We start from the raw sequence: 19,797 nt of genomic DNA on the forward strand, positions 1-19,797 counted from the left end.
CTCTGAACCCCCTAAAAAACTTCTGAATCCCAATCACAAACCACTGAACACCCTACAAAAACCTCTGAACCCCTTATAAAAACTTCTGAACCCCAACCACAAGCCACTAAATACCCTACAAAAATCCCTGAACCCCTACAAAAATTTCTGAACCCTAACCACAAACTACTGAACATCCTTCAAAAACTTCTGCACGTGAAAATACTGCTCAGAATGTTGCTCGGCCTTTAGACTTTCCTTACAAACAACTTCATATGTTATAACTGCAATAAACAAACACAATTCATAATAACCATTATTGGAGTTCAAAAATAAAACAACAAAGTTCAAATACAGGAAAAAATGTTCATAATTACGTTTACAATTATTTTCTAAAAAGCATATATACATACTCAGAGATTTATGTAAAACGGAAAGGTTCATTAAAGTAACCTAAATGTTCATAAAAATAGAAACAATGTTCATAATATGATACTGCTAATAACAATTTTGATAATATATACAATAAAAGTGCGTTACTCGAATTATATGAACAAAATGTTCAAAAACATGATATAAAAAAATTATATTCGATCATAAAATACAAACTAAAACATCAATTCACCAATTAAATAATAAATGAAACTGAAAATCATCAAAAAAAAAAAAAAAAAAGCAATTACAATCAAGAATCAAATTCAACACACACTTTCAGTAGTTTAATTAACATTAAATATCAAATTAATCAATTGAATAATATATATGAATATCTTTGAAATTGATCACATAAATGCTGCACTAAGTAATCATATGAACCGAATGTTTAGAATCATATTAAACGAATTCTGCAGTAAGTAATCAAAATCTCATCACTAATTTCAGCAACTTAATTAAAATTAATCAAACATTTGATCAATTATTCATCAATTAATCAATTGAATAATATGAAATTAAAACTAATTAAACCTAAAAATTATACGATCAGTTAAAATCATCACTCAAAAATCAATAACAAAATGAAAAATCAATAACTAGCATCAACAACAAAAAAACCTAATTAGTGATAATTATCAAATAAAATAAGAAATCTAACTTACAGTGTCGAGGTTGGCGATGAACAACAGTGATGAACAAATTCAATAAGGAAACAGAGGAATCAACAATGGAGAAAAATTGAGGAGAGAGAAAATCGAGGAGAGAGAAAATCAAGGAGAGAGAAATTATGGATGATGATTAAAAAAAGAAGAAGAAGATAATTGAAGAGAGGGAATTGAGAAATTAGGAAATAATTGAAAGAGAGAAGATCAGTGAAATTAAATAGCAAAAGAAGAACATTGAGAATTTGAAAGAAGAAAACTACAAGTAGCAAACACGTGGCTTTAATCTAATGGTGGACCACATAGAGTAAGGTGGACCATGGTCCACCTTATAATTTGCGAGACTACATAACTTTGTAAAGCTATGTATGTTGTTTCATTTAACCCAAACTATGTGTTGTCCACTTTAAATAAGTAAATAATTTTTTTTTTTAAAAAAATTATTAGCTTGTTATTATGTAGTTTGGGAAATAATGACGTGGCAGCCCATATAGCTGATCACTATGGATGCTCACCTGTTACGTGTTTGTTATTATTATTTTTTTTTTTTCTTACATTTAATTTTGGATGTCGTTGACTTTGTTTTAGTTCATAAATATTTAGGTGCATATTTATTTGATAGGTATATTAGTGGCTAAGGTTTGAGGCCTAAGATCAGCCATAATATAGGATTTTAAAATTGTGGTGAGCAAATAGAAAGCAACTTACTCTATGATTAATACTCGTGTTTTTTTGTTTTTGGAATATCTATGATTGTTAGTCCATTTATTCATCTGACAGTTTAAAATTATCATCTTCTTGATGGGACCTTAATTTGTCATTTATTGATTTACTTCTTCTGCTAGCATTATTAAGGTACTCTTAAGTACCCTTTCTATTATTATACACACCCAAAAAAACAATGTATTTAAAGTCATTTTGTTGCGAGTATATAGAAATAGATGGCAATCAATCGTATACGAGATGGCTTGGTGAAAAGTTGGAACCATACAGCCAACGGGCTTTTTAAAGCGCTTGATATTCAATTCACTCTCCAACAAGAAAACTACCTTAAGAATTTAACCCCATTTTGTGGCAAGATGTGAACTGATGTATTATTTAGAGATAAAGAAGCAATATACAAAATCATAGGACTATTTGCCATTCATACAATAATTACAATGCGAATCATCTAGGGCCAGATAGCTCAATATCTTCAAATACAAAGGAATGTTCCTCGTTAACATCGCTGTAATTCCTAGAGAAACTGGTAATACAAGATCTATCCTCAGGAAGAGAGCTTCTGGCATGCAATTCATCTCCATGTACAGATTGCCCTGCAATACTTTCTAAAATCTTCAAAACTTCAGACATCTTTGGCCTGAGACTAGGATTAGCTTGAGTACACCGAAGAGCCAATTCCACCGTTTTCTCTAGCTCGTCAGCATTGAAATATCCCTTTAAATCCCTGTCCACAAGCACGTCCAACTTCTTCTCTTCATATAATGCCTTCACCTATAAAAAAAAATAAATAAAAGGTGCAAAGAAGTGAACAAAACATACTAAGCAATATGCACATATACTTTTGTTGTAGGTAAGATGTATTTGTAGGTAACTTAGATGAAAAGGACCCTACTGGACTGAATTCCTCCCGAGTCAACTCAACCCCGCTTTGCAAGCCAAGCCATTGGAAAGGGGGTGGGACGATAAAGGGAGTTGTATACATGTGAATCACTTCCTTATCCTCTTCCGTACTTTTCTCACTTTGCATGGACTTCCAAGTCCAACATGATTTATTGCCAATCAAATGATGGCCTAGTAAATTACTCCAGAAGGAGATTATATAACTTACTCTTCATAAACAAGCATATGTAATGTGAATGGAAATAAAATGATCTAATTGTAAAGCGGGCATAACTTACCCAGTCAAACATGATTCCCTTCTGAGCCTGACCTTTGCCAGCATCTACTGTCTTTTGCCCTGTAACAAGTTCCAAAAGTAGAACGCCAAATCCAAAGACATCAGTTTTATCCGAAGATTGCCCAGTTGAAAGATACTCCGGGGCAATGTGACCAACAGTACCACGCACAGCAGTAGTAACATGAGAATCCCTCCTGTCCAAAAGCTTTGCAAGGCCAAAGTCTCCCACAACAGCTTCAAAACTCTCATCAAGCAAGATGTTAGCAGCTTTCACATCCCTATGAATAATTTTTGGATTGCACTGCTCATGTAAGTACAAGAGTCCACGAGCAGCTCCCTGAGCAATATGCAAGCGCTTGCACCAATCTAAAGTAGGCCTATCCCCACATGGGTCTGAATACAAATAAATAATATTTATCATTAACAGTAAGAATGCACCGACTTTCCTAGACTTCTTCAAAATGCATCTGATGGTAAGAGAGCTTACATATCAGCTATTAAGCATTGGATATGCAAGTTTTCTCATGAAAAGAAATGAGCAAGCTAGAAAGCAGATTCACATCATAGAGTCAAAGATTACTGTTACAGCATAGTTTGTAGACTCGGTACTTCATACACAATTGAACAAAGAGACAGTACACATATATTCATCATTTCATATGCATATCTATATCGGATATGTGACAATTAAACCCAAGTACGATAATTTTCTGGTATCAATATAGGTCAAAACATGTAAAATTTCAGAAAGTGTTAGATTCTGAAACTTTGACAAGTAACCATATTGAATAGTTGAATACTATGCTCAAACTCGAGTTCATGTAAGTATGTAACAAAAATATAAAGAAGCAAACCATCTACTCATTAATATCCAGTCTGAACTGCAAGCTTACGGGTAAAAACTTTTAATTATTTCACTCAAACAAGAAAGTGAAGGTGAATTTAAACATTAATTGCTAGAAGCAACTAATCATAATTAAAGATGATAAGGAAAGAAAATAAAGAACAACCTCTCAACCGATCTGCAACACTTCCATTTGGCATGTAAGGATATATGAGTAATCTCTCATTAGGTGTCATACAAAATCCATATAAACGCAGAAGATTCCGATGTAAAGCTAAACCAATCATCTCCACTTCTGTTTGAAATTGTACTTCACCAGTGAAACTGGGGTCTTTCAGCCTTTTAACTGCAATCATAGTCTTGTTTGGTAGACAACCTTTATAGACAACTCCAAAACCACCCTTTCCTAGTATGTTTTTGGGATTGAAGTTTCCTGTAGCTGCTTGAAGTTCACGAAACGAGAACCTCTTCACATGACCAATACTGAATTCATAGTCTTGCTGCACTGCATATTCCAATAATCAGAGGTTTTCACACCATAGTTATCATCACATAAACACTCAAATAAATTATAAATTAAACTAAAAAAAGAAAAAGATGAAAATATTTTAGCTTCAGAGAATACCATATGATGTCATGAGAAGACGGGACTTGTAGTAGTGGACCCATCCAATTATCAGCAATATCAAAATCACAAATGTGCAGCCAACACCAACAGCCACTGGGATTTCCCATCGACGATGATGACTTGATTTTGAGATAGCTGTATGACTTGTGTCTGGAAAAGATTAGGTAACACAAGTAAATCAATGAGTGTGTGTGTGTGTGTGTGTGTGCGTGTGTGTGTGTGTGTGTGTGTGAGAGAGAGAGAGAGAGAGAGAGAGAGAGAGCTACCATTTTCAGGCTTCTTTCCATTGATGCAAACTTGGGAAGAAGAAGAAGAAGAGCAAAGAAATGTGTTCCCTGTCACACTACATATAAATGCAATGTGTCACTCATAATAACTCATTTATAGTGAGGAGAGAAAAACTTGATAGCATTAGTGAACAATTTAATACGATTTCTGTGTAACATGCAATCATACATAGTGATTAAACATTATGATACAAAGTGTTAATGTCCACCTCAGATAATAACAAACAAATTGAACACATTTGGAGAAAGAATATCCAATAGCAGCTCATTATCACCGGCTAAGCGCTAGCATGTTTCTTCTTGTTGTTTTATAACCTTCTAATAACCATTTTACAAGATTAAATATCAGTTGTATCAAAGCAACAAATGTTATTGTTTCTCAAAGCGGCACACAATCTCCATCAGCCCACAAGTAGTAAGACTAGAAATTATGTCATCAACTCTGAAATTTTGCAATTTCTAAATAAACTACATATGCTTAACAGTTTTCATTTAGTATAGATACACAATCTATGGTTATAAATTAATTAATTTTTAAGTTCATGAAAAAACATGATAGGGGATACATCTATGTAGATTAAGGATAAAATTGTGGATAAAAAATTGTAGCCAATTGGTAATGGTCATGATTTGATGATAGATAAATGAGATCTTTCATGAAGGGTAAAATATTCTAGACAAACCCACGAATACCTCAGTCTATAAGCTCTATATAGATGAAGGTTCTTCATTCTGTCTCTTGATACTCTTATCTTTATTTGAAATTTTTAATACCGTGTTCTCTATGGAGTATGGACGCAAACCGCCCATCGGTTTTGTATTTCACAGACTTATTGCAGTCCTTATGCACTATGAGACAAATAAGGTCTTTAGATAGCGCTTTAGTATGCTGTAATAAATTGAATTAGTGGTAGGGGCACTATTGGGAATGACAATGTAATTCTCTTATAATTTTATGAGGTAGCTTGGTAAAAAGAAGTGGTAAGACTAGAGAAGGAAGAAAAGGATGCAGAACATGTATATATAGAGAGAGACCAATGAGAGAAAGAGGAAAATGCAGACTATTGTAGAAGTTTAATTTACTTTGATCTGCTTGTTGTTGAGAGTGTCCAGCCACTAGAAGGCCTTGGATTTTATGCTCAATTTGAAGATTTATTAGCAATAAATTACAATGAAAACGTATCCCCAAATTTCTTGTCTTCCTCTATCTATTAAATCCATTTTCCAGATCATCATCTTAATCTCCATCTTCTTCTCTTACTCCGTAGCTTCCATTACCAAATAGTCAGTCTTATAAAAGTGTCAAGTAGTTTGTAGCATAGTCAGCCCCCATTGTGAACTTAAATCCCCCATCATTATATGCCTAGATATCTCATTTTCATGCCTTATCTTTTCAGCGGATACAAGTGTCATCAGTCTTACATTTGTACCAAACATTCAAAAGATATAGTGAAGATTGTACAGACCCACAAACTTCTGTAATCTGTCAACTGAAAATGGCACTGATCACTGATGTACACACACAACAACAACAACAACAACAACAACAACAACAACAGATCTAATATGGAGTGGAGTAGAGAAATTCAACAAGTTTTAACAATAGAAAGGTTTATACCTGTATGCTTTTGCTAATATTCTTGGCGTGGGACCAGTGAGATTGTTAAATGACAAATCCCTGCCAAATGCATAATTTCATTTCAGCGCCAACAATAATCATACAGAAGATTAACAAACAATATTAGTGACAGGAGACATACAAGAATGAAAGACCTGAAAGATTTGCAACGCGTTTAGGAATCTGTCCAGACAATTTATTTCTACTTAGTTTCCTGCATATTGCACAGGAGTTATATTAAAGGTCACATTAGAAGGAAGGTGAAAAAACAAAACTTTAAAGCTATACTTACAAGTAATTTAGACGGCTGAGGTAACCAATCGAGTCAGGAATCTCACCGCTAAACTGGTTACCTGAGAGGTCTAGAGTTTGAAGCTCTTGGAGTTTCCCAATCTCATCTGGAATTGGACCAGACAGCTGATTGTTCTGCATCGAACTGTAGAGCACAATGTTATTAGACAAGTTATGCCAACCAGCTGCAAGCTGCAGTTTCAAGATGTAATTAGCCTAGGAAATAAAGTTATATCCTAGGCCACCTATGATAATTCAGCAACCATCATATCTAAAATATCTTCTTTATTTTGCCTTTATTAAAGGAAATTGTCATTCTCTTCAGGTTTATGTCCTGCCTAAAGGTTTGAAATGTTATTGCCAATAGAAGTTTGCATGCAGGTGAATATGGTATGGAGCAATATGATTAGCAATTAGAATTCAAGGCTATAATACTAGCAGGTAAGAAAAGTGATAAACTTGAAAAAAATGGTCTTTTCCCGTCTACATAATCGATTGACCATCAACAACCAACTGATTAAAGGCAAAGCAGGAAGTACCTCTAGGATCCGTCATATAAGGTACTAAATTAAGAAATGGAAAAGAAATTAAGTCTAATCTCAGCATAAAAACATCCTTTGTAATAATTTCACACTTCAATTTCAGTGAGCATGTAATGCATTTCAATGAACACATACATTAAATTTCATCTCTATTATCAGCATGACAGCACTCATACTCCCCTTTTTTTTAAACAATCAAATTATAGGTTGGGACCATATAAGATAATTTAAAACAGATAAAACCAACTGTAAACTATCCACACAAAGATGCATTAAATGACGCCGACAGTGGAATCTCCGGCAAGAACTATCAACTAATCAACTACTGTATAATGGTAAAGACTGATGGTTCATTAAAAATCTACACATTCTCGTGAAGGGGCTGGTCTCATTTAATGCACCAAAAATTTCAGAAAATGTACAAAATAAACACAATTGTAATCCAAAAACAGAAAGTACAGGAAACATTCATAAAGACAAACATCTCATAAACAACAGCTCCTCATTCTTCAATCAAATAGAGCCATAACTGTCAATATTATTGCCTTATTATATCTCTGTACTTAACAAATAACAAGGAACTTACACTGAGCGAAGTCGTGTCAAGTTCCCAATACTAGAAGATAGGGTTCCTGACAATCCCATACTAGCCATATCACTGTGAAAAACCCACAACAACAAAATTCACAATTCAAGCATAAGCAATACAAATTTTCAAAATAATATTGTGATTTTTGGGTAGAAAAAAACTTGGAAAATAATGCAACTTACAGAGAGATAACAAAACCATCATTAGAGCAAGCAACCATATACCAAGTGCAAGGATCAACTGAATTAATATCCCAACCATCAAGAACATGGTACTTTTCATCTCTCATCTTGTTCTTCACTAACATCAATGCAGCCACTATAAATGTAACCCCAAATCAAAAAATTCATATTAATCACATAAAAATTACAAACATTCCAGCAAATAATAAAGATTCAATAAATGGGGTTTTGAAGCTAAACACCTAACATTGAAATAATCCCAATATTATAAAATGAAAACAAAAATCAAGAAAAAAAAAATGATTAAATTAATGGGTTTTAGAAACAAACCTTCATAGTTGACACCCTTTGGTGAAAGATTACTATCAGCAGCTCCAATCACATCAAAAAAGCACAAAAATACTGCCAAAAACAGAACCATGGCCAAAAAATACAATCATAAAAAATTTAAAATTCACTAAAATGGGGAAAAAAGAACCACTGATAGATCTCGAGTGAGAAGTGAGAGTGTAATGTCAAAAAGTTAAAATCTTGGATTCTTCTGAAAAAAAGTTGCAGAAAAAACGACAGTTTGTAAGGAAAATGGTGCCAATAAAGAAGTTCTAGCAGATGATGCTGAAAGGAGTAAGAAAACGAAACATAAGGGTGTGTGTCCTTGGATTTTGGGGTTTGAAAAATTAGCTCAAAAACAAAGATAATTTTGTCTCGAGATTTGAATGATTAGTGTCAAATTTGTCTAAGAATCTGGTAGAGTGGAGAACAAGGGTGTCCTACAATACAATATAGTCATTGGCATTTGGTGGTACTCACTCATTCGTGTTACTCCCTATGCCTTGCAAATATGGGCACTTGAATAGATAAATTTTCAAAAATATCGACCCGTATGGTAAGAAGAGGAGGCTCATTTGAGGGGGAAGATATATTGACTCGATAATTGAAAGTTGTAAATTAAATGGCATAGTGTAAGTATGTAGTTGGAATGTAAATTTTTTACAGTTGGGTGTATATTTGTTTTGTTGACATTGCTTTTTAGAATACATGTTGTCTTAGGACATGTTCTCTTCAACTTAATTTCACATTCGTTTAGTTCAACTTCAGTTCGCTTCAGTTTCTAATTTGCTTCTTTCATAAACAATTCAGTCCAGCTCAGTTCAGTTCATCTTCAATCAGTTCAGTTCAATTCAATTCAGTAAATCAGAACAAACCCTTAGTATCTTTTGTGGAGTACATCAATTGTTTTTTTTCAAAGTGGTACACTTTCAACGAAGAGTTTACGAAGACTGAATTGAATTTACATTAATTAAAACAAGTGGGGTTACTGGACAAAAATAAAATTGTACGAATAATAAACTTTACTCGTGTGGCTTGAGAAGCAATTACAACATATGATAATAAATTAGTCTACTGGCCTGTGTAAAGTATGGATTGTATAAAGTAATACAATTAGCTTATTTCAGAACTATGTAATTTTCTATGAGAAAAGTAAAGAATTAATTGACCAATTTGGTTTAAAAAAAAGAGAGAGAGAGACTCTTCACGACAATTTGGTAAAAAAAAAAAATACTCTGACAACAATTTAGTAAAAAAAAATAACATTATGCGACAATTTAGTATAAAAAAAAGGCGACATTTAGACCAAAAATCTGTTTTTTTTTTTCGGGCAAACTCTTCAAAAGTCCTAAATAAATTGTTTTGTGCTTTTTTAAAAAAAAAATTTACATTAAAATTTAAATTATTATTTATTATGTCATCTCCTTTTAATTTTGCTAAATTTTGAATTACATAAATTTATTTGCGACCCTTTTTTAAAAAAATGCTAATAATGGATAGAAAAATTAATATTTACGGATTTGTGATCTTTGATTATTTATTGATTATTTATTACTATACATATGTGTATATACAAATGTACATATAATAATAATAATAATAATAATAATAATAATAATAATAATAATAATAATAATAATAATAATCAATAAATAATAATAATAATAATAATAATAATATTATTATTATTATTATTAATTATTGATGATTATTATTATTATTATTTATTGATTATTATTAGTATTATTATTATTATTATTATTATTATTATTATTTATTGATGATTATTATTATTATTTATTCATTATTATTATTAGTATTATTATTTCAATTATTATTGTTATTATTATTATTATTATTTATTGATGATTATTATTATTATTTATTGATTATTATTATTAGTATTATTATTTCAATTATTATTGTTATTATTATTATTATTATTTATTACTTATTGATTATTATTATTATTATTATTATTATTATTATTATTATTATTGTTGTTGTTGTTGTTGTTGTTGTTGTTGTTGTTGTTGTTGTTGTTGTCGTCGTTGTAATAAGAGCTTAAAAGAATGAAATTTGGCTTTATATCATTAGCAATATCATTAGACGTAAATTAAGAGCTGAACTGAACTGAACTGAATTTCAACGGAAGAGAATAGGCCCTAAGGAGATTAAAGTTAAACATTTGTTTTGGTCGTGTAATGCATAGATTGAATCAACTAGCCTATTTGCATATATGCACGAATTGATTCATGTATGAAAGGGTGAAGGTAGGTCGTTGGGTTTCCCGACTAATAATTGTGACCGTCTGACTAGATTTTTAACAAGAAAATTGATAGAATAAGTTTGATTTATTAATTTTTCACATTGAGATATGAACATAATACTAATACATTAGCTAATCAAAAATATAATGCTTAAATAGACATCAGGAAAGACACATGTCATTTCATGCATGATGCTATTTTTACCTCCAACTATAATTTAAAAAAAAAATTAAAAAAAAAATATTTTTTAAAATATCCATTGATTGATTATATATAAGGGTTTTCATATATTTACAAACCAAAAATTATTGACTAACATTATACAAATATATTTAGGTTATTGACTATAAAATTCATTTCATTAAAAAAAAAATTATTTAGATACATATACAAAGTATATAGAAAAAAAAAATGAAGAGTAATAACTTTGATGTTATTGGATATAAATTTTTTTTTAAGAACTAGGGCAGCTAACACACACGTTGCACGCGCCATAGCTAGTCATATTCGGAAGTTTTTTCGGTTTGACCCTAAATTATAAATTTAGTTGTTGATATGTAACAACTATGTTTATGGGTATAATTGTCCAAGACAACTAAGTTTTTATTTTTAAAAGACACCAAGGCTACTAACATTTATGATAGAAAATAAGTGAATAAGTATATTTGTCCAAACATTTTTCATTAATAAAAACTTATGCATATTAATGAGGGTATAAATGTAAATACACTTTTTGAAGGGTAAATTTGGCATCACACTATTCATAAGAGTAATGTTATACTTTTTATAAGACTAGGGTATCCTATGCGCTCGATGCGCGCGAAAGAGTTAGTTGTTGCATAGAAGTTGTATTAGCGCGTAGTTACACCTTTGGTTTGGGTGGTAGATCTGGTAGTTTTAATACGTACTATTTAGTTTATGTGCCTATATAGTGGTTTTGTAGAAATATAAAAAAAACCACCAAAATCTTTAATGATTATTTCCTCAAAAGTTTGACAGTGTTATTTCAAAATTATTATTAAATAATATTTAATTGATTTGCATCCCTTCATATCTTAAGCTAGTTTAGAACTCTTAATTGATTTGCATGATTCAATAATACTTAACGTATTTTTCTTCAAACGAATTTTTTGTGAGCTTGGTCATACGAAGTAATAATATGTGAAATGTTCGTTGTAGCTAAAAACTTAATAATGTAAGTTCAATGTTCTACGACCATCTAATATCTATATCTATATCTAATACTAAAGCAATAACCACTTAGTTATATTTTTCTTCTTAAATTCTCTCCATATTTAAACATTTTTTTTCTATTATCGATTTCCTTTGATTTTAGAATTTTAAAGTTATTTATACCTCTTGATAACATCTGCTCAAATATCATTATTTAATATGAATGTCATTTAAATTCCACGTTGTTTATGTGCGTGCCTAAATAATGTACAATTAAAAAGCTAATAAACATTAACAATATTTGTAATAATTAAAGGACAACAAAATTGTAAATAAGAAGAGCAACCGCGAAGGAGTAAAAATAAATCATCTCGTGGTAATAAACAACGTACGTCTTCGTACATACAATTTGTTTTCCTTTTTAAATAACAATAATAACATATGAAGTACAAAACATTATAATTTTTTTATTTAAAAAAAAGGCATTACAAGTTTTTGTTAAAAAAAAATTGTATTAATTGATGGTATGTTTAATGAAAAAAAACCCAATTAAATATATTAATGAGAGTAAACATATTAATGAGGGTAAAAAAGTAAATATACATTTTTGTACATATTTTTGAAGGTATAGTTGGTACTTGGTAGCACACTATTCCTAAGAGTTATTTTCTACTTTTTATAAGGTAGGGAAAAGAAAGAAGAAGATAGAGAAAAAAAAAAAAAAAAAAAAAAGGTATTGGATATAGATTAAAGTTTTCTATTTTTGTTTAAAAATAACTTTTTTTTGTCAATACCTCATAACAAAAAAAAATTCGATGTAAAATTAAAGATAATTGTGTATGGCACAAGACTTTAGCTAGTGATAATTAAAAAGCAATATTTATGAAAGAAATGGCATCTCTCTCTTTTGCTCCTTTATTAAGTTATTGAATTTACTAGGGGTGACCATTATTCAGATAAAAATCGAAATTCAATCCGAATCGAATTATTAATTCGATTGGATCCAAATTTTTATTCGGATCAGATCGGATTAGAATTTTTGAAAATTCGGATTTTGGGATCGTATCGATTTTACCTTGTTTGGATCCAAAAAATCGAATTAGCCAACATATGAACCATACTTTTACAACTAATGATTGTTTATATTAATCATGTAAAATGATGTTGATAATTACCTTAATATAAATTATGCAAAACTATATTTTCAATATTTGTATTAATTAATAATGTACAACTTTATAATTGCATTATTATTTTTATAATCACTTTAGGCCCTATAATTTTGCAATGTATTTTTTATTTTAATCAATTTGGATTTTCGGATAAGATTCATGTAATCGAATTGTAATTCGAATTGAATCGGATTGAATTTGAAAATTAAAAACTAAATTTTATTTCAGATCGATTAGTTTGGATTTGGCAAAATCCAAATCGAAAATCAAATAGACACCCCTAAATTTTATAGTATTAGAGATGAATTTAATTGTAATTAATTGATTGAAAATTTGTGTATTAATAGATTGATTGTACTAATGGACATAAATTAATGAATATTATTTTATTTATCTATAGATAATAATTCGTATTCAAGTAATTGTTTTTTTTTGCGTTTAATTGATTGATATAGAGTTTTTTTTTTTTTTTTTACTTTTTTTAGTCATCTATTACCCATGTACACTACTTCCTCTGTCCCTAAATTACATTCCTACTTCTCTCTATTATGTGAAAAATAAATGCTAAAAATTGGAATGTAATTTAAGAACGGAGGGAGTAAAACAAAATATCCAAAAAAGAAAACATATTAATCTACAAATAAAACATCAAAACATATCACTAACCAAAAGAAGCTTTGAGAGGTGCCCATTATTCAGATTAAAACCAAAATTCAATATAATCCAAACCGAGTTATCAATCAAGTCGAATCAGAACTATAAATCAAATTGAATATTTTGAAAATTTGGGTCTAAAAACAAATTTGAAAATTCAAATTTTCGAATGGATGACGTTGACGTTTTCAAGGCATTTAATTTTAAAATATTAATCCATCTGTCCCATGATACTTGGGGCGTTGAGGTGGACATATACTTTAAGAAAACTACAAGTAGGTCCATTTAATATATTAATTTACTGTATCAAATAAAGGTTTCTCTTTTGTGTTTTTACATTGTAAGGAGACAAAAAGTGGGAAAGATAAGGGTAATGAGGAGAGAGAATGTAGGATTTAATTGGGTTTTGGCCTTTTGGGTTCCAAAGAGACTATTGGAAAATATATTTGTTATTATTTATCCCATTAAATATTTAATAACATGTGAAGTATTTTGAGACGAACAAAAATGAAAACTGTGCAAGTATTATAGGACGGAAGGAATATTAATCAAAGTTGGCTTTGACAAGTGTACAGGTCAAAGCAAAGCATTTATTTTAAAACAGAGAGTATAAAACATCTTAATCTAAGAGTTTTCCCATATGCCTTACTTGACTTAGATGATGTAATGTGAATATGCCTTTGTGATCTTTTCAAGTTACCTATCACAACTTGGCAAGTTGGCATATACTTGGTAATACTAAGAAGCATAAGGATCTCAGCAAGGATTCTCAAAGCAAACATATCAACCTACTTTACTGTCAACGTCAGCAAACAACAGGAACTATCACCTACTTAAAATAAGATGCATCAAAGATGTAATTCGAAATTCAACTCGCAAAGCAAACTAATAAACTTATGCAACAGAAAATTGAGCTTTACTAAATACTAATTTAAGAACTGAATGATAGTAAGCAAACATACTTTTCACAGGATGATTGATAATAATGGTACTACACTTCTTCCTGTCCAAGGTCTGCATTTGGTGCAATGAAGATAGAAAAACTACTGGATGACATACAGAGTAAACAAAAAAAAAAAAGACGAGAAAATACACCCACCAACTACACCTTTCTGTCTCCACCGCTCTTCAGCGGTCTTTCCTAACAGCCATAAACAATTACAACCTCCTCTCTACTAACTTTAATGAGTACATTATCAGATTGACCTTTTCTATCAACAATTTACAGACAAAAAAAGCGCGTTGGCGGTGAGAACGAGTGCACGAGAGTTAAGCAAGCAGAGGCTGTTGGAGCTACTGATTGCCCACTCGTTCTGGCTGAGAAAATTATATAGGGATGCCTCCATACATTGAGACTAAGATCTTGATCACGGTTTTCCACAGGATCTCACTCATCAACCAGCAAAAAACATCTATATGTGCTATATTGATAATTATGTCCCTGTTGGATGCATCAAATTGTGACCATACTGTCGCCTAACATGCTCTGGAATCAACTTGTTAATTAGATCTGATGAAGCTCCAGACAGCTGCAACAAGAAACATCAGCAACCAAAATTAGGAATTCTTTATCATCCAAAATTACGAAATTGTTTGAATACTACTAGTTTCTCAATGCAAAGATTCAAAAGTAATGTAATCGCTGACTGCATGATCCCAAAAGACAGCCTAAGGTTTTATGCCTAATGAGCGAAAGAATATACATGCTACAATGTCAGATAATCCTAAATGAGACTCTCAGGTTTAGATTACACTAGACAATCTCAAGCAAAAGCCATGCAATTTTCTTCACAACTAATATTCAAGATAAAACAAATAATACTATTCTCCAGTAGAAATAAAAAATGTAATGATTCTCCTCAGCAGTGAAAGAGGGTCCTTAACTCCTTGTTACTAGATAATCCTTCAAATCATTACTAAGTTCTCCAGCTTCATGATACTATCAACTCGGTATGATAATGTAAAAAAACCAAACACCGTAAACAGGACCTGAATTTCCTTATACAGGTACAACACAATCAACTGGCATACTATCATGGAGTGGTCAAATCATGATTTTTACTTATAGATAAATCCAGCAGTCAAATGTATCAAGCAAATTTCCATCTGGCTCAGTGTAAAAGCATAAAACATAGCTAAAATAAACATAAGCATGAGAAAAACAAACATACTTCCTGTTTAAAATTGAAGAGAGGAGGCAATGGGCGACCATTAGGAAGACGAGCATTTGGTTCCCGGAGTTCATCAAAGAAAGGATGTGCACATGCTTCCAACTGGGAAAAAGTAAAGATAAATCGTATCAATACTTCAATGAACTGAAATTACAGATGAATTATAATCCACGAAAACAAGACGCGAAAATAAGCTGATCAAAATGCTATTGGCTGATTAATATAATTAAATTTAAATTAGACCAAAGCATAAAGGATTAATATAATTTAGTTGCAGAAACTTTTCAAACTTACAGCAGTGCAGCGTAAACTAGGTGAGTACTGAAGCAGCCTTGACGTCAGATCAATGGCCTCTGGAGGCATGCGTTTGTGGAAAACCTGAATCGAAAAAGAGATATAAACTTTAATCTTAAAAACTCAACTTAAAGAGAAGGGGAAGGGTTGGGATTCTTGAGAACTGAGCACTGTGCTAATAAATTCTTCATTTCTGTTGATTATTTAATGACATGTGACAAACGTGCAGGATTATAGAAGTTTCAACAGCATAAGCTTAATCAGTCTGACACAAGTATGCAGGCATGCAGCATCTGTGCATCTATGATGGCCTCCAAAAATTAACTCAACAAAAATTACAAAAAGCACATATACAAGTAATATACCTTGTGCCAGGGAGTTGCTTTAATCTGGGGAAACCTAAAATCAGAGTAATTCGGATTCATGCATCGAATTTCTTCCCGTGTTGGTGTACCAAGGACCTTCAAATATACAAAGTACAGATTTTGTCAAAAAAACAGAAAAGAACAGGCAATAAGTTACAACATGACCCTAAACTTTCCACGTGCTGAAGCTGAACAGCCCTTCAATTAAACTTTTAGGCATACCTTGATGATCTCAACGAGCTGATCAACAGCATTTTCCCCGGGAAACAATGGCTGGAAAATTCAAAAGAACACAAAATGAAGATCATGCTCCATACAAATACAGATAACACTTGAAAGAAATCCACAAATTGAAATTCAGCTATCATAATATACTCACCTGACCAAGCAAAAGTTCAGCAAGAACACAGCCAGCAGACCATATATCTATTGAGGATGTATATTCAGTGGCGCCAAAAATAAGCTCAGGAGCTCGATAAAACCGAGAACAAATGTAGGAAATATTGGCTTCACCCTTAACCTGATTGGACAAAAAAAAAACAAGAGGTTAAAACACAAAATTTAAGGTTGTAACCCCCCATTCCCTACCCGACAGAGGAGATTAAGTGGCAGAGAAAGTTAAAGTCTTTTTTTTAATTATGAGAAAGCAGTTAATATTTAATATGCTACCATGCGAAAGCAATTAGATAGAATACATATAGAACCAATCATCGCCATTTTTATGCCTTCACTATTTGTTAAAAGAAAAAGATCATGCACATATATAGAGCAAATGAGTAGAACAGGAAAAACAATATTAGTATTTTAATCTGCAATGTTCACAGCACAGATCACAATTAACAAGGAGAAAACATGTCTCGGCAACCACTACAACAGAATTTTTCGACTCCAAAACATTATGAAAAATATAGTTAGTGAATAAAAAAAAGAGAGGGAGTTTTGACATACAAGAACTTTGGCACTTCCAAAATCACATATTTTCACTTGGTGGGTGAGAGGATCAACCTACAGGGATCATTTACATCAAAATTCAGCTCATTATTTGATTAAGCTTGGAAAGAACTAATGGAAAATAACATACCAAAACATTTTGAGGCTTTAAATCCCTATGGCAAACTCCAGGAACATGGTGCAGATAAGCCAAGCCACGGAAGATCTGCAATGTGATTATACTTAAAATAATTATACTTTAAAAATGACAATCGAAACAGAAAACCAGCATGAAAATATAATGTACCTGATATGTGTACAATTTAATGTAGATGAGTGGCATTCTTTGATTAGCACTACTATAGTGCTTCAAAACCCGATACATGGTCTCAGGGACATATTCCATCACCAAGTTTAGGAAAAGCTCATCTTTACTGGTTGTTGAGAAGAAACAATGCTTGAGCGAGATAACATTCGGATGGTCTAACACTCGCATCAGCTGCAACTCACGGTTCTTATACCTTCTATCTTGCAACACCTTCTTAATTGCAACAGTCTCTCCGGTTTCCAGACATTTAGCCTAAACAAAGACAAAATCAGAGGGAAAAATCAATATTTATTTCACTTCTGGATCAAATTAGGTCTAAGCAATCTATATATATATACCTGAAATACAATTCCAAAAGACCCAGTGCCCACGACTCTTTCTGCCATGTAACTAATTGTCTGTAAGAACAAAAATCGTGTTAAACAAGCATAAACATGTAAAAGAACAATTTACAAACTCAATGAAAATGCACAAATCCACATCTTAAAGTATGAACATCACAAAATATCTTACATTTTAGAACAAATTTAAGCACAAAATAAAAGCACAACTCATGATGATAGCTAAGAATGATTAATAATTGTTGAACTAGTGATGTCAAGCAAAGCAGATAAAACATATAAACCACAAGCACTTAGACTCGTTCGATCACTCGAATCAAACACCATCACTCTAAACAGGCGAAAAGAATCATAAACTCGAGACAAGCGAAATGAGATCCAATTGCCAAAATAGAGCATACAACACACCTGTTTAGGTTCTCCATTTTTACCCCCAATTGTAGTTGAAATAATGTGTCCTGTGACAGCACCATTGCCGTCTTCTACCGTCGAAGCTAGCTCCTGCAACAGCAAAAATTAATTTAGTTTCCAACATCAACGTCATACTCAATTTCAAAATTAATCTAATTCAGCTAAACGCTCTAAAAAATGTAAATCGACCAATTAAGTACTGTTAGAGTAGTGAAAATTCTATGAAATTTTGAAAAAATTCAAAACATCACAAAATTCTGCAATAGTATACATAAACAGCTTAAAATCAAGCACATTTCAGATCTACAAAGTCACAAATTCTGCAAAAATCAAGTAAAATTCCAGCTAAAAATTAAAAAAAAACAACAGGAATTTCAGAATAAACAAAAATCAAATCCATCAAAACAAACACACAAAAAACAGAAATTCACTCAAAATCAACAAAATTACACACAAATACAAACTAAAAAGAAGATCCATTGATAGATCGGCAGCAAAACCCTAAGAAAAACATAGAATTCGATCTGAAATGAAGCAAAAAACAGGGAGAATTCGAAGCTAGAATACCTAGATCTAGAACATAGAGAGAGAATCTAGAAAAAACGGTGAGAAAGGAGGAGTAAGAGAGAGAGAAGGAGGAGGAGAGTACCTTGTCGTCAGCCATGGAAGCTGGGAAAGAGGAGGAGGGAGGAGAGAGAAAGAGAGGAGTTAAGAAAAGAGCATGGAAAAATGGAGTTTAGGGCCAAGCAGAGAGGAGAGAGAAAGAAAAGGGGAAGACCCCAGTTACGACAATACCCATGTGATTACAGCTCTTGCTCTTTCCCCCTTCTTTTTTTTTTTTTTTTCTTCTTTTTCTTTTGAGGAATTATTTATTATACGACTACCTCATCTTTAGGCTATTTTCATTGTACCTGTATTATGCATACATTCTCGTATTACAGATACTCGTACCAATGATGTATTGTATATTTGTATATCGGCTGATGTAGACAGTAAGGTGGGAATTCAAAAAAAATTAGCTGTAATTTGGGAATTAGATAATTTTTCAACAATATTTAGGAAAAGGGCTCTTTTATTTTTTATCTGATTAGAGTGGTTAACACGTGAGATGTAGCAACACGTGAGATGTAGCCATGTAGGTTGGCAATATAAAGAGGAAAAGTAGGTAAATAAATATTTTTAAGGGTATAAATGTCTACACACTATTCTAAAAAGATACAAAAAAAAAAAAACATTAATGAGGGAAAATAATTAAATAAATAAACATTTTAAAGAGTATAATTGTCCAAATACTCAAATGAGCAAGGGCTTGTAGTTGGGATGTCTTTATTAAGCGACGCGCTAACTTCGTAGACTAGGGGTGTAGTGATAAGTATGCAAGAGTTGCTAGAATGCTAGGTC

The 19,797-nt window shown here is 31.7% G+C and overlaps 2 protein-coding genes across 5 annotated transcripts; both read right to left on the reverse strand.

The window, feature by feature from the left end:
- Positions 1–2,127: 2,127 nt before the first annotated feature.
- On the reverse strand, positions 2,128–8,809 carry LOC145635076 (protein CLAVATA3 INSENSITIVE RECEPTOR KINASE 4-like). 4 transcript variants are annotated; one of them, XM_081686367.1, is made up of 11 exons: positions 8,288–8,809; positions 7,958–8,093; positions 7,773–7,844; positions 6,646–6,789; positions 6,496–6,567; positions 6,354–6,413; positions 4,715–4,791; positions 4,446–4,583; positions 3,987–4,325; positions 2,978–3,369; positions 2,128–2,570 (listed from the first exon to the last, which is right to left on the reverse strand). In XM_081686367.1, exons 1-11 carry the CDS (start codon positions 8,376–8,378, stop codon positions 2,244–2,246), a joined length of 1,848 nt encoding a protein of 615 aa, XP_081542493.1. In that variant the 5' UTR covers positions 8,379–8,809; the 3' UTR covers positions 2,128–2,243. The 4 variants fall into 4 exon arrangements, with proteins under 4 accessions (XP_081542493.1, XP_081542494.1, XP_081542495.1 ...); XM_081686368.1 differs by having other exon boundaries at positions 4,446–4,598; positions 7,958–8,075; positions 8,288–8,808; XM_081686369.1 differs by having other exon boundaries at positions 4,446–4,598; positions 7,958–8,070; positions 8,288–8,807.
- A 5,690-nt stretch (positions 8,810–14,499) lies between these two features.
- LOC145636202 (shaggy-related protein kinase eta-like) lies at positions 14,500–19,215 on the reverse strand. The gene is made up of 12 exons (XM_081687694.1): positions 19,046–19,215; positions 18,394–18,486; positions 17,983–18,042; positions 17,624–17,896; positions 17,468–17,542; positions 17,335–17,391; positions 16,766–16,906; positions 16,609–16,659; positions 16,387–16,482; positions 16,022–16,105; positions 15,728–15,829; positions 14,500–15,085 (listed from the first exon to the last, which is right to left on the reverse strand). The coding sequence occupies exons 1-12, from the start codon at positions 19,058–19,060 to the stop codon at positions 14,990–14,992; spliced, it is 1,143 nt and encodes a 380-aa protein (XP_081543820.1). The 5' UTR covers positions 19,061–19,215; the 3' UTR covers positions 14,500–14,989.
- Positions 19,216–19,797: the final 582 nt, after the last annotated feature.

Source organism: Chenopodium album, chromosome 6 (assembly GCF_948465745.1).
Source record: "Chenopodium album chromosome 6, dcCheAlbu1.1, whole genome shotgun sequence".
Lineage (NCBI taxonomy): Eukaryota > Viridiplantae > Streptophyta > Magnoliopsida > Caryophyllales > Amaranthaceae > Chenopodium > Chenopodium album.